Genomic DNA, 14,385 nt, shown 5'->3' with positions numbered 1-14,385 from the left:
CCGGCTGGGGAAGGGTCGGCAGCTTCGAGGTGGAGAGCAGTCTGTCAGCTCCGGCCTCCTTCTGTCCCAGGCGGCATAGCCACTGGGGGCTTTGCAGCTGGGGGGGGGGGTCTCTGGAGCTTCATCCAGCTGTAATTTGTAAAAAGGCCAGAGCTGCTTAAATCTGGGGCCGTGAACATTGTTCAGGCTTGCAGAGCCACCCACTCATTACTGAGGCAGGGGACCGCGGTGAGCACCATGGGACGCGATGGCTCCGTCTCTCCTGGGAGCCCTGGTCCTCCCTCCCCACCACTGGGTGCCTCTGGGAGGTCCTTCCGGCCTCCTGGAGCTCCGTTCTCTCATCTATAAAATGGGGATGACAATAATAACGTTTCCATGGGGTCACTGGTGGGGTTGAGAGAGACCATGGATGTGGAAGTGTTTGGAAGAGGAGCAATCACGGTACCAAGCAGAAGGAGGAGGAAGATTTGATGGAAGGAAGACATGAGAGAAACCTGAGAGAGGGGGTGACAGGCTTCTGAGAGAACAGGGCAGTGCTCCGGGCTGGAGCTGACCTGACCTCGGCTCCCATGGCAGCCCTTTTCCTAATTAGCTGTGTGACCTGTGTCAGCGCATGACCCCGACCCTGCTTCTCTGCGTCTCTTTTCTCATTGCTTGAGAGGAGTTGGTTCCTTCTAGTTCCAAAACCTTCAGGTTCTAGGTCACCTTGTTAATCAGCAAATCTTTATGGAAATCACAGGAGGGGCCAGGAGTGTGTGTTTGTGTGTGTGTGTGTGTGTGTGTGTGTGTGTGTGTGTGTGGTCTGTAGGGGTTGGCAGTGTGGGTGGGGGGTGAGCAGAGGAATAGGTCAGGGGCACTCACCTGTGCCCTGTGGCTTAGAGCCTCCCCCCCCACCCCCTGGACCCACAGGAATAGTCAGCAGGGTGGAAGAGAGAGCAGGCATTGAAGAAGTTCAGAGGTTCGGCTGCAAGCAGGAAAACAACAGGAGTAAAGGCTGGATAGGACACAGTCCAAGCCTCATTCACAGCATTGACCTCTTACTGGTTAGTGACTACATCAGCTCCTTCCTGATTTGGAACCAGGCCAGACAGCCTGGGTTTGAATCCCGTTTCTACCACCCACCAGCTGTATGACTTTGGGCAAGTCACTCCAGCTCTCCAGCCTTCTCTTAGTCCGTTTATCTGTAACATGGGGATAACAGCACCGCTTCATACCGTTGTTAGGAAGATTAAATGAGACAAAATGTGGAAAACACTTGGCACCTGGCTGCCTTGAGGGCTACCTGAGGGTTATTCTCCATCCTGAAGTTCAGCTCTGCAGCAGACGTTCCGGGTCATGTTTCACGCATATTCCCTTCGGTCCTTCCCTCCAGAGAGGGAATGATTTGCTCTGTCTTAGCAGTGGGGAAATGAAGCCTCTGAGGGGCTATTCTAGGTAGCCTCCCGTAATAATAAGCAACAGAACTCTGGCCAGTGGGGGTCCTAAACCCATGGCCTAGCTACCCCTCTACACCACCCTGGCTCTGGGCCCCAGTGCCCCCCAGCTGTGGGCGTTTGCAGGCAGTTGCATGTGGATTGTGAAGAAGAACGGTTCCAGGCTTAAGAAATCTAGGAGCAACAGAGAAAGCCTCTTCCTAGGCTGCCTTGCTTGGCACCCCCTAGCCTGGTCGTCAGTGTGTCTGAGGCCTTTGAAAGGGTCAAGGGCTCTCCTCCCCTCTCCACCCTCAGTAGGTAGCCTCCTCGCCTGAGGGGTCCTTCTGCTTTACCTCTCCTGCCACTGAATTTTTTTTATCAGCAAACCTTACACAATCTACTGCCCTCCTCTTTTTTTCTAGCAAAGGCCTTGGGCATTGCTGGACCCAAGTTTGTGGGAAGCCTGCGGACTGGGCTGAGCCTAGATCTTAATGGAGCAGCTGCTTGGCAAGAGCAAAGGGACAGCCTGCGTTTTCCCCTCAGCCTTGCCTGTGTGTGGAAGTTGTCTGGAGAGAAACCACTCAGAGCTGGGGCCTTTCAGGCATGGGAGGTGAGCAGGAAGTGTTTGCAGTCCATCGGGAAGCATCTTAGAGATAAGGCTGAGTTCAGAGACCCGGGAGAGACACAACTTTCTGGGTGCCTGGGCCAGCGTTGGGATTCAGGGAGGACCGGAGTAGAGAATCGCTAATTTACAGAGCTTGTTTCAGATCACGTAAGCCTCCAGCAACCCTATAAGGTATGGATAAATTGTCGTTCCCATTTTATGGAATAGCAAACTGGAACACAGGGGATTTCCCCTGGGTCACACAGCCAGTGAATGAGTAGCAAAGCCAGATCTGAACCCAGGAAGCTGGGCCCCGGCCTCTGGTCTCTTTACTTCGCCTTTCACCTCTTCTCTTTACTACTTTCTGTGGGAAACCCTAAGGTCTGTCTTCAAAGGTGGGATCAGTGGTTCTCAAAGCTTTCTGAAGGCATGCTTTCCTTTTGAGAAACTGATGAAAACCATAGCTCCTCCACCCGGAAAATGCAGACATGTACAGACATTTGCATTCGATTTCGGGGTGCCCACTTAGACCCACTTAGAGCTGATTCAAAGCCTCGAACCCTGACTCTAATCAGGTAGGTGTTCTTCCCTAAATGGGCCTCATTTTTGCAGCTGTTTGGGTGGGACCAGGATGGCCGCTTTCTGTAAAGTGGAGGAGGCTGGCATGGGAACCCCGGTCCCCGAGAGTCCCCACTGGGGTCCTTAGGGTGGGACAGCTGTGCTGAGACCCTGCATCCCAGAAGGTGGTCATGGGACATTGTGTATCTCGGCTGCACGAGCGTGGGTCACGCACTTTATTGGTGGCATGAGCGTTACACGGTGTTTCCATAGAAGGAGTGGGGTGGGGACTGTTCTTGGTTTATGTTCACTTGAGTTGGCAATTGTATGTGTTATGAACATGCTTGGTGAGAGAGAAAATAGATCAGTCAGGGCCCCAGCAGGAGAACGAGTTTCCTTAGTTGCCTTAACCGAAGAGATTTAATGGATTTCTTTCAAAGGTATGGGTGAGGTTGAGGAAACCCACAAGGGGGTGCTTCAGGACCCAGGGTCCAGCACTGGCAGGGAGCTGCTCTCACTCCCGGCTCGAAAGCCAGAGCACTGTTCTAGGAGAAGCAGCCCCTGCCAGAACCGAGGTGCCAAGGCTGGGTGAGAGGTGGGGGTAAACCTCTCTCTCCACCCATCTCCCATCTGCTTGTGCCTCCCACTGGCCAAACCCGACTGGAACTCACAGGTCAAGAGAACCAGGGTGATGGGGTTCAAAGGGGAAAGGGTCCCCTAGAGTGTAGAGCAGAACAGAGAAGGAGAGGGGTGGGGTGGGCACAGCCCCAGGAGATTCTCTGGCACAGAGAACAAGACTCCGAGTCGGTCCAGGCCTCATTGCCGGCCCCGTGCCCCACTGCAGGTCAAGAGGCCCATGTCTTGACAGAGGAACCCCCCCCCCCCGCCCCTCCTGGCCTCCTAGTTGGACATGGAATGGGAAGACCTTGCTTGCCTGATCTGGGTTCCCAGTCTCAGTCCTGCAGCAGCCCTTGTCCCAGGGCGGTTTGGCAAGACCGCTGCCCCCTCGCCCCCATAAATCTCGACTTCTGTGTGTAGCAGAGCCCCTGGGAGCCATTTAATTTTGTCCTCAAAGAGGTTTCAAGTCTGCTTTCCCTTTGAGGGTCTCACTGGAACTGATGATATGTAATTAATGCCGCTTACTTGATATTCTTGGGGCTTAGTCATAGAGGTTTTAGGAACCCGTGGGAGCATCTTTTGTGGTGTGTCAGGAGCTTTTCCCACTGGGTTTTGTTGCCAGGGACAAGACGTGAGCTTTTGAGAGGGCGAGTACCCTAATTTCCAGGCTTCGTACTCATTTGTCATTTGTACTTTCTCTTTCTTACTCCCTTCCTGGGACGCTGTTCCAGGCCTTGAGGTCAGGGAGGTCCCCCCCACCTTTCTTTCTGATCGCTCAGCCCCTTTCCCAATTTCACACCACGCCCTCGCTAGTCTGCACTTGCCCCTATAAGCAACAGTTCTTTAGGGCTGTCTGTATCAGAATCGCTTGGTAAAACGAAGATTCTGGGGTTTCTCTTCAGCTTTGCTAATCAGAGAATCCCTGTGCCCACTGGTGTTTGGTGGCCTGTGCCCTAGACCGTGAGCAATGCCATTCTCAGAACCTGGAGTGTGGACGGAGGAGGTCAGAATGGACCAGAGGGAGGGACGGGCACTTCCAGGGAGCTGGAAGAGTGTTCAGGGCTGGCTCAGCCCCAATTACGGATAGCAAAGGGTTAACCCACTCTCCCCTTCGCCCCCCAGCAGGATTTGCCATACAGTGTTCAGACTGTATGCTTTCCTGTGCTTCCCACTGCTACGTGCTAAAACCTCATCAGTCCAAGTCCCTTCAGGCTTGGAAACTGTAATTCTATGTGGAACGAAATACAGCCAAATTGATTTTTTTTAAAAAACATCAGTTAGGTTGTTTCCTACTGTCATTCATAGGGGTGTAAACTGGGCCTGACAGAGACCTGGTGGCTTCTTGGATTTTCAAAATCCAAGTTTTGGGTTTTTTTTTCTTTGTGATTAGGCCAAGTAATGAAGGCTATAAAACATCTTTAGTAAGTCCCTTGGTTGTAGATTTCACAGTTGTTTGTGACGGCATATGTTAATTACCCCTGCGTGCGGGAAATTCATCACTGCCCAGCCTGCCTCACTTGCCCCCTTTCCTCTCCAGGAGATTTTGGGGGCCCTTGGAGTCCCGCTCCAAGTCCTGTTTCCAGGGGAACTCCATTTTCTTCTCTGGCAGAGATCAATCTCTAGGGAATTCCCCTCTATTGAAGCTTCAAGTGCCATTTTAAAAGCAGCGCTCTCATCTTCCCTAATGGGTATTTTCCTTGGAGTCTCTGCGGAGAGTGGAGATTCGGGTGAGGAAAGAGGCGGCACAAATGCTTTCTCCTTCTGGACTGGGGTGTATCTAAAATTCAGCCAGAGGGATTTTTTAAAAACGTGTTTGGGTGGGCAGCACATTGAAGAGGAGGTAAAGCCCTTTCTTAAAGGAGGATTCTCTCACACCTGGGTGTTTACCCAGAATATTCTGCAAGAAAGCCATTAGGAGAAAATTTCCTTTTGTCTGAAGACTAGATGTATTAAGAATTAGAGCAGAAGAGGAAAATGCAGGAATTCTCTTGGAACAAGGATGGATTATACACTGTAAGATTGTTACTGAATTTAGGGGATGTGGCTGGAACCCAGTCTTATTCAACTCAATATCTACCCCATTGCCTTGCACACAGTGGGGCTTTTATAAATACTTGAGAAGTAAACCTCATCTTTATTTGGTTTTCATAGTGCTTGAGGACATTGGATGAAGTAAAAACATGGGCTTTGGATTACACATACCTGCACTGAGGTCCCAGCTCTGCCTAGCTGTGTGACCTTGGCCAAGTCACTTAACCTCTCTGATTCTCAGTTTCCTCACTTGGAAAATGGGTAGTAACTCATGGGGGTTTTGTGAGAATTGAATGAGATAATGATCCACTTGATCTAGTGAGCGTTCAGAAGGAGCTTAGTAAATGTTAGTTTTCTTTCTTCCTCCATCAGTGGTTCTCAACTCCAACTGCACCGTAGAACCACCCAGGAAACTGAGAAAACAGCTGTCCAGGCCCCACCCATTGAGATTGGGTTTCATTGGTCTGTGGTGGGGCTTTGAGCATGGGTATTTTTAAAAAGCTCCTGTTAAAGAATACATTTTTTTTAAAGGTAAAATCATGAATTCTCATGCAAATATAAAATGAACACACGGTAAAGATTTATTTAACTTGTTAGTTAAATGAAGGAACCAGGAAGATGTTACAGCTGGTTCAGATGATTCAACACACATTCTGTTGACCTTTGAGCAACACGGGTTTGAACTGCACAGGTCCACTTATACACGGATTTTTTTCAATAAATATGGTACAGTCTAGTCAATATATTTTCTCTATGGCTTTCTTCAAAACATATTCTTTTTTCTGACTTACTTTATTGTAAGAGTACAGTATGTAATACATACACAAAATGTGTGTTAATCAACTTTTTGTTGTCAGTAAGGTTTCTGGTCAACAGAAGGCTGGCTATTAGTTAAGTTTTGGGGGAGTCAAAAGTTATAGCTGGATTTTCAACGGTGTGTGGAGGTCCACTCCCTAATCCCTGCATTGTTCAAGGGTCCACTGTATATAGGCAATCAGGAATGCTGCAATTAATTTATAAATAGATGTGAAATTGGTCAGTATCGACAGGATAATAATCAAATAATTGCATTCCATTGAGCCAAACCTATTTACATTTTCTACGGATAAAAATCATTTGCATTACCCTGTGCTTTCTGGGATTTCCGAAGGTGTAAAATAGCTCAACAATAATGAAAGGTGCAGATCCCTATGAAGTCAGATGTCTGGACTCCAGGACGTGAAACGGGGACCCCCAGTAATCTGCTTTTGTGTCAATTTCAGTATCTTTCACATTTCCCTGGGGCTTCCTGTGTGCAGCCAGGGGAGACCCTGTCCTAGAGGTTTGTTTATAGTGCTGTTGTGACTCTATATTATAGTTATTGTTAACGAGCTGTCCCACCTATGACAGAGAAGTCCTTAAGTAAAGGGTTCATGTTCCAGTCATACTTGTAACTCAGCACCCAGCACGTTGCCTGGCCTATAATAAGTGCTGAAAAACTGTTTGTCGAATCCGTAATTGAGTCGGATGATACCTCTAAGAAGTAAGCAGGACACGTAGGATTCTCCCATCTTCTGATGAGGAAATTGAAGCTTTCTCCAATCAAGTCCCACAATTAGCTTGTGATAAGCTTGGGACTCAAACCCGCTCATCCGTTTCCTCATTCAACCTTACTTCATTCAACAGTTTCTGAGTCCCCACTGCATACCCGTCACTGGGAGCAGTGACCAGCTTTTGCCCTCGCTAGGGACCTCACGTGGAGCACCATGTGGCTTAGAGGCCATGGCCAGAGGCCTAGGTTGTGACTTGCACTCAGCAATTATTAGTTGTGTAACCCTGGACAGATGACTTAGCTTTTCTGTGCCTTTGTTTTCCCATCTGTAAAATGGGGAAGCCTACCATAAAAGGACAAAATAAGGTAAACACGGTGCAAAATGTGTCACACAGTTCATCATGCTGTAATCATCTGCGACCCTGAGTCTGCGAATCTGTTAAGCAGTGGCAGGTCCTGGGCTGCAAAAATGAGGAGGGCTCAGATCCTCTGCTGTTCGAGAAGCTCTGTCGAGTGGGGTGGGAAGAGCTTCGGTAGATCATTGTCAAGGGACATGTTAAGTGCAGCCCTAGGGGTGCCAGGTGGATTATGGGAGCACAGGGGAGGAATTGGGAGTCAGAGAGCAGGACTTCCAGGGAGCTGGGTCTTCAAGAGTTAGCAGTGTTCCCACTTAGGAGACCTACTAGGAGGCTGCTGCAGGGGTTGAAATCAGAAAATGGGGAGCCCAGACTGAGGCCACAACAGAAGAAGTGGGATAGGGGGATAGGAGGGAGACTCGGCCGGTGGAATTGATAGGAAGTGAGGACAAGACGATGTCAAATCTAGTGCTCTCAGATGACCCCACACTGCCTAGGGTGGGAGGTTTTCTCTGCAGCTTTCTAACTTAATTTAGGGTAAAAGTGAGGCTGGGCTAAGTCCCAGAGAAGCAGGCCTTGCCCACCCTGCAGGAGAGAGGCCCGCGTACTGGCATTTTTCTGGGCTGCAAAGCCCCGTTAAGGAGGACTGGTACTCAGGATTAATTTTTTATTTTCGCAATTACTGCCCAAACTGAAAAAACATGTTTATGTATTCAGAAATATTCACAATTTATTTAAAATATTTATCATGCACCTGTCTGTCTTATTCACTTGTAGAGTTGGTATCATGCCTTCCCTTCATGGAGCATAGAGCTCATTGCTTTTACACTTGATCTTTTAGCCCCATATCCCTTTTTTGAAACAAAATCTCACCAGAAATGTCCAGTGTGTTGAACAGATATAAGAAAAAAAAAATCCAAATGTAAGAGAGAGCTGTTTTGAAGGAACAGATGGCCAAGAAGCATGTCCCCACTGTCCTTCTCCACAGTGTGGGGAGACCCCACAGTTCAGAGCCCTGTGCACCAAAGTTGAGCCCAGTGGTTGTCAGAGAGAGGTCCCCCCACCAGCTGCACATTTCTGAGGGTTGCGGATTCTCAGGCCGCACCCTGAATCTATTGAATCAGAATGTCTGGGAGTGAGGCCTACAGTCCGTCTTTTAACAAACCCTCCAAGTGGTTCTGATGCCCAGAACTGGGAGTGACTTGCCTTAAGTCATCTGGGGAGTTTAATGGGATTCAACTCTTGAGTGCCTAATGTGTGTAAAATTCTAGAGTATATGCTGCAGGGGGCACCAAGAAAGTGAAGTCCATGTATTAGTTATCTGTTGCTGTGTGACAAATTGGCCCAGAGTTGAACAACTTAAACAACAGGGTCTTGAATCTGGGTGCAGCTTTGTGGGGTCCCCTACCTCGGGGTCTCCCATAAGGCTACAGTCAAGGTGTTGGCCAGGGCCTCAGTCGTCTCGAGCTTCTGCTGGGACAGAGTCCGCTTCTGAGTTCGCTCAGTGACTGTGGATAAGATTCAGATTCTTACAGGCGGGTTGGCTGACAGCCTGGCTCCTCACCGGCCGTTGGCTCAAGGCTGCCCTCAGTTCCTTGCCACACGGGCCTCCATAGGACAGCTGGCCTCCTTGAAGTGAGCGAGCAAAAGAGAGCGAGTGAGCATCCCCAGGACAGAAGTCATGGTAGTTTATAACGTATTTTGGGGAGTAGCTTGTGCTCTATTCTACCCATTAGTAGTGAGTCATGAAGTCTAGCCCACCTTCAAGGGGAAGGGATTACGCATGGGCAGGAGGTGGGGATCTTAAGAGACCCCACAATCCCTTCTTCTGCCCTTTTATTTACAGCTGTGGCATCAGATAAGTACACCCCTAACTGTGGAATCAGAGAAGGATGGTGGTCATAGGGGTGAGCACAAGTTCAGTGATGTTTCAGAGGGAAGTAAAACTCTCTGGGTGGAAAAATTGGGAAGGCTTCTTGGAGGAGGCAGCATTAACAAAGGATTTTGAAGAAATGGAGGACATGCCGCTGGCAGGAAAGAGAAGGCCAAAGTGAAGGGCTTGCTCAGGTATTCGGGTATCAAAATCTTACAGCCTGGGAGGAGCCTAGACAGAGGTAGGGAGACTAAAGCTGAGCACGGAGTCGGGGCCATAGCAGAGATGGTTTCCATCGTTAGATGGAGGCACTCTCGCCATGACTGGGGACAGGGAACGGTGACCAGAAGGCATGGCTTCCATTACTGCCGGGGCCAGGATTGAGGGGCTCTGAGCCCAGCGCTCTCTCCTGGCCCACCAGCCTGGCCCTGAGGTCCACACCCCATTTTCTCCTGCAGTTCGGACGCACGGAAGTCATCGACAACACACTCAATCCCGACTTTGTGCGCAAATTCATTGTGGATTACTTCTTTGAGGAGAAACAGAACCTTCGTTTCGACCTGTAAGTGGCAGCTGGTGCTGAGGATGGGGCTGGGGGAGGAGCCACTGATGGGAGGGGGCACTGGAGGACCTGGGGGTTGCTAGTAGTTCCCCTTACCAGGGAAGGGGGGGCCGTGACATTAGAGGGAGCTAAGGGTTGGCCCGGGATAAAAGTGACAGTTAGCTAAAGTCCAGCCCCACCCTCATCAGGAGATGGAAAAGAGGTGGGGAGAGGGAACAGGGGTGCCCCAACATTTGTCTCTCTTCAGTGTGGGAGGGCGCTAAGCAAGCCACCTGACTCTGGGGGCTAGTTGAGGAACAATCTTGGGAGGCCTCTGGGAGCCTTTTTCTCCCCCATTGACGTCTCCTTCTGTCAGAGCTATTCTGGGAGAGGGTGCCCCCCGGCCTCCCCTCCTGAAGAGGTAGCCTGACCGCTGGGGCCCAGAGCGTGTGCGTGTGTCTCACAAAGGTGCGAGTGCCCCTCTGCTGAGGTTAAAGATGATGATGGGGTTTCAGTCTGGTGAGCAGGTGGGGGAGCCTTGTCTTGTCATTTTTCCAAGGCCTGGGGGTGGTTAGAAAGGACTATATCCCAGAGAATTGTGGACAGAGTGGGCCAAAAGGGGGTTGGCGGCTTGCCGGAGCAGAGGGAAAAAGTGCCGTGGAAGGACATGACTTTGGAGAGACTATGGAGGACTTGCAGCCCATTGTGGAGAAGTCACCATTTTGGGGACATGTTAGAGAGAGAAAGTGCTGGAGCAGGGGTAGTGCAAGAATGGCTGCCCCTCAGCAGGAGGCATCTGGGCCTGGATGGCCCGTGGGGGGTGGTGAGGGAGGCGATGCTGGACAACAGGCTGCAGACTCAGCTCCAGGTGAGCAGGCTCCAGGTAAAGGGGGGCGCCCAGGTCCAGGTGGAAGAGGTGAAGGAGTTAATGCCTCCCTTGTTCTTGAGTGGCGAGGCCCAAGGTCAGGCTGGGCAGGCCTGGGCAAAGTGAAGCCATCACGGAAGGTCAAAGGCAAGGTGTTGAGCTCCAAGGGCACCTCTCCTTAGCTGGGAAGAGGGGAGAACAGAAGGGCGAACGGTGAAGGGCAAGGTGGCTCAGCCACCTGAGAAGCAGCCCGGGTTGCAGAATAAGTTTATTTTCTGTTTTCAGTCTTTAACGAGGCGTAACATTCACATAGTGAAGCACACAGATCTTCCGAGTCCGTCCCATGACGCTTTTTTATATCTGTTTACACTCATGTAACCATGACCCGGGTCAAGAGACAGAATATGTCCAGCCCCCACAAGGCTCCCATGTGGGCCTCCCAGCCTTTATTCCCAGAAATATCCTACTGTGTCAGAGCCTGTATTTTGGGGTGTAGGGGTCCTGACTCAGCTCCAGGACCCCGGCAGTTCTGGGCAGGGTGCCCCAGCTGTCTTTACCATCTCTGTGTGTTCCCTGCAGATACGACGTTGACTCGAAGAGCCCTGATTTATCCAAACACGTGAGTTCTGCCAGTGACTGCCCAGAGATTCTGAAACTCTCTTCAATGCCAAAGTCTGGGTCAGCCTCGGTCTTCACTTTGACACGGACCATGTGTCTGATGCTGCTTCTGGTCATTTCAGAGCCTGCCCACTTCTAGGCATGGGGTGACGGGGGAAGTGGGGTGGCTGTGGGCAGAGTGGGTGACACTGGTTTTCTCTATACTCTGGGTGTGCAGGATTTCCTGGGTCAGGCCTTCTGCACCCTTGGAGAGATCGTGGGGTCCCCTGGGAGCCGCCTGGAGAAGCCCCTCACGTAAGTGTAGAGGGGAGTGGGGCCTGTCTGGATTGCTTCCCCAGGGATGGGCCAACCTCCCGTCCACCCTTAGCTCAGGGCGGGGGCACAGCAATCTGCCACTCATGAGGGGTGATTAGAAATAAGGAGGCCCCATGGACCCTGCCTTTTTGCAGGGTGTTTAACTCAGTTAACTTGGAGGGACCCAGGTTTAGTTATTATAGCCCCATATTCCTGGGACGGCCTGAGGCACTCACTCTCTTGTCCACTCCTACCTCCCACCCTTGCCAATGTATAGGGGAAGGAATCGAAGCCCGAAGAGGGGACTTCTCCAAGGCCCCACAGCTAGGAAGTGGGAGAGCTGGGATTTGAATTCAGGGTTCTCCTCATATAGCCTATCCCTCAGGTTGTTCACCCTTGCCATAGACCAGAGGTGGGCATGGTGAGGTGCCCCTCATCTCACCCTGCCCCCCGACAATCTGCATTATGAAGCTGTAAGTGCTTTTAGGGAAAGTTGTTCCTCTGGGCAGGCCTTGGGGTGAGGAAACCCAAGGCTTCTGTCGGTGGAGCCTGCAGGCTGCTGTAGGGACCAGCCAGCGTTTGCTGGGCTGCGGGCATGCCCTCTCTTGTCCCTATTTCTCAGGAAGCCCTAGGAGCAGAACCCACATGAGAAGAGCCTGCAGATTGGGACAGGCGTCCCGGCCTTGTGGCAGGGTGGGCAGGAAGGGGCTAGCAGGCTGGGCTGGGCTCAGCCCCCTGCTTGCTTCTGCCAGATTCGCACTGGATGCCGTCCCCTCGTTGTGATCAATAAGGCCAGAATGTGTTATTGTCGGGGAGGGGGTCTCTCCCCCAGGCCCTTGTCTCTGACTGCCACTAACTCAATGGTAACTTCAGGCCCCCCAGAGAGGCCTCTCTGTCCCTGGAAAGGTCTCCTTCTCTGGGTTCACAGAGAATAATGACATAAACTGTCATTTGTTGAGATTAGGGAACAAGCCCAGGTTTGGAGGGCTCTGAAGTTTATAGAATTTGGGGACCTCAGAGTGAGGGTGTATGTCCGCTCCTCTCAGCTCCCAGCTGCCTGGGTCAAAAACCCACTTGTCATTTGGGCCTCTTTCCTCCCTGCTGTCACCCTACCCACCTTTGGTGGACAGGCACGCCTGCTGGGGGGATTGAGGAAGACCTCCGCAGGAGACGGCTGGGGAGGCAAGCCTTGGGGAGGCAAGCAAGATCTTGGAGATGATGGGTTGGTGAAGGAGGGGGACCTGTTTGCCCCACTGAAAATGTCAAGTGTCTCACTTGACCCGAGCACAACAGCTCCCTTTCACTGGTGTCTCTTCTGAGCCAGACTGCCATCGGCTGCTCTGATCTCACGGATTCTCTCAGGGGTCTCCCCGTTTCACAGTCCAGCCACTGAGACTCTCGGAGGTAGAGCAGTGGTTCTCACACTGCAGCAGCCTTCGGCATCATCGGAGGGCTTGTTAAAGCACAGATTGCTGGGCTCCCCCCCACCCCGCCGCCGGTTAGTCTGCTGTGGGGCCTGAGAACTTAGATTTCTAACACAGTCCCCGGGATGATGGCGGTGCTGGTCCCCAGACCACTCTTTGAGGACCCCTGAGGCAGAGTCACCCAGCACTTCACAACAAGGTTTGGGAGGAAGACCTCTCCCTCCTCTGGCCTGCGGCTCTTGGTCCTGTTTTGATGTTGACCCAGACTAGATACCTGTCTCCAAGAATTCTGGTGCCAAGTGCTATGGCCTCTCAGGACGGGGGTACTTGACTCATGGCATGTTCTCTCTGCCTCTCTCTCTACAGGATAGGAGCATTCAGCCTGAATTCCAGGACAGGCAAACCCATGCCAGCTGTGTCCAACGGGTAGGTCAGCAGACATCTCTGGCCCTGGAGTCCTCAGACATCCAGCTGGCTCTGCAGAAGGGTCCTCAGAGTCCAGGCCCAGGCCCTGCCCCCACTACTGTGCTTTCAGCCCTGGTGTTGGGGGGAGGGGAGAGGGAGAGGGCCACTCTGCAGCCAGCCCCTCCCCCATCTGGCTAGAGCTCCAGCATCCCCAACCCCAGTGGCTCATGGGACTTCAGGGAGCCGAGGTAGGGGCTGCTTCAGTGGTCAGCAGGGGCTGGACACTTGCCCTTCCTCTCTCCCTGGCTTGGTTTCTTCTGCCTCTCCCCTCTCGCCCTTCTCCCGTCCCTCCTGTTTATCTCCTCACTGCACTTCCCCTCCATTGTTTCCACTGCTGGATGTCAGCCTCCTTGTGGAATAGATTCTGCTAAATCCTTACTTTCTGTATTTGCTCACCGGCTGTGGTGGGCCAGCCTCACTCCCCGGGGGCCTCCACCCTGACCATCTGCTTTTGGCCGGCTTCATGCAACTATATGCAATAAAGACGCACCCCCCCCTTCGGTACTCCTTCCCTCTCCCCCTCTCCTGGTTGGAGGGAAGGTGCTCTCCTGAGGGTGTGGGATGGAGCAGGATAGGGAAGATCTGCCCCAGGTGACCAGCCTGGAGATCACCACTGATGAGCATTTTGGCTGAGTAAGCCAAGCTCCCCTGGCCTTGCTGAGAGCTCCTGGGAGCTGGGGTCCCGGCAGCCGGACTGGCCATGGGAGCAACTGGATATGGGAAAGGGGCCTCTGGGGGCCCTGGGTACCCACAGCCCAGGAAGGGTGTGGATGCTGTTTTACAAGGAGAGTATGGAAGCAGCAGTCAGGGAGAGAAGCAGAGAGGGAGGGCCAGAAAGGCAAAGGGAGAGAAAAAGGAAGGCCCGGAGCAGGTGGGAGCGGGTTGGGTCTGGAGGGGAGGGAAGGGAAGATGGGAAATCAAAGAAGGGCCCAGAGGCAGAGGGAGGAACAGATGGAGAAACACTGGCGGGGGAGGCTGGTGTGAGGATTCTGTCTCTCTGGTCAAACAAATCATATCTTTACACCCAGGGAGGGCCAGACCAGGGCGGGGGCACGCTGCCCAGCTGCCCATGTCTAGGGGGACAAGCTGGCAGGCCCGGTCACCCACCTGCAGCAGGGGAACCTCCAGATGAGGCCCCCACTCTACTCACCTGATGTGGGGAGGTCTGGGCTGTCTCAGCCTCTGGGCCCGGCTC

At 52.2% G+C, this 14,385-nt stretch overlaps 1 protein-coding gene across 5 annotated transcripts in view; it reads left to right on the top strand.

Moving 5' to 3' along the window:
- CPNE5 (copine 5) overlaps window positions 1-14,385 on the top strand; it is an 82,882-nt gene that overhangs the window by 23,633 nt on the left and 44,864 nt on the right. For 4 of the 5 annotated variants that reach the window (XR_004625466.1, XM_034660642.1, XM_034660641.1 and 1 more), the window contains exons 4-7: window positions 9,442-9,545; window positions 10,969-11,008; window positions 11,225-11,301; window positions 13,092-13,151. Coding sequence is in view for 4 of the 5 variants with exons in the window: in XM_034660642.1 (XP_034516533.1) it covers window positions 9,442-9,545; window positions 10,969-11,008; window positions 11,225-11,301; window positions 13,092-13,151 (281 nt within the window). In the remaining variant the exon portion in view is untranslated. The remainder of the gene's footprint in view (window positions 1-9,441; window positions 9,546-10,968; window positions 11,009-11,224; window positions 11,302-13,091; window positions 13,152-14,385) is intronic. The other variant, XM_034660643.1, reaches the window with a different exon arrangement.

Source organism: Ailuropoda melanoleuca, chromosome 5, assembly GCF_002007445.2.
Source record: "Ailuropoda melanoleuca isolate Jingjing chromosome 5, ASM200744v2, whole genome shotgun sequence".
In the NCBI taxonomy this organism is placed as follows: Eukaryota; Metazoa; Chordata; class Mammalia; order Carnivora; family Ursidae; genus Ailuropoda; species Ailuropoda melanoleuca.
This window is presented reverse-complemented; position numbering and strand designations above follow the sequence as displayed.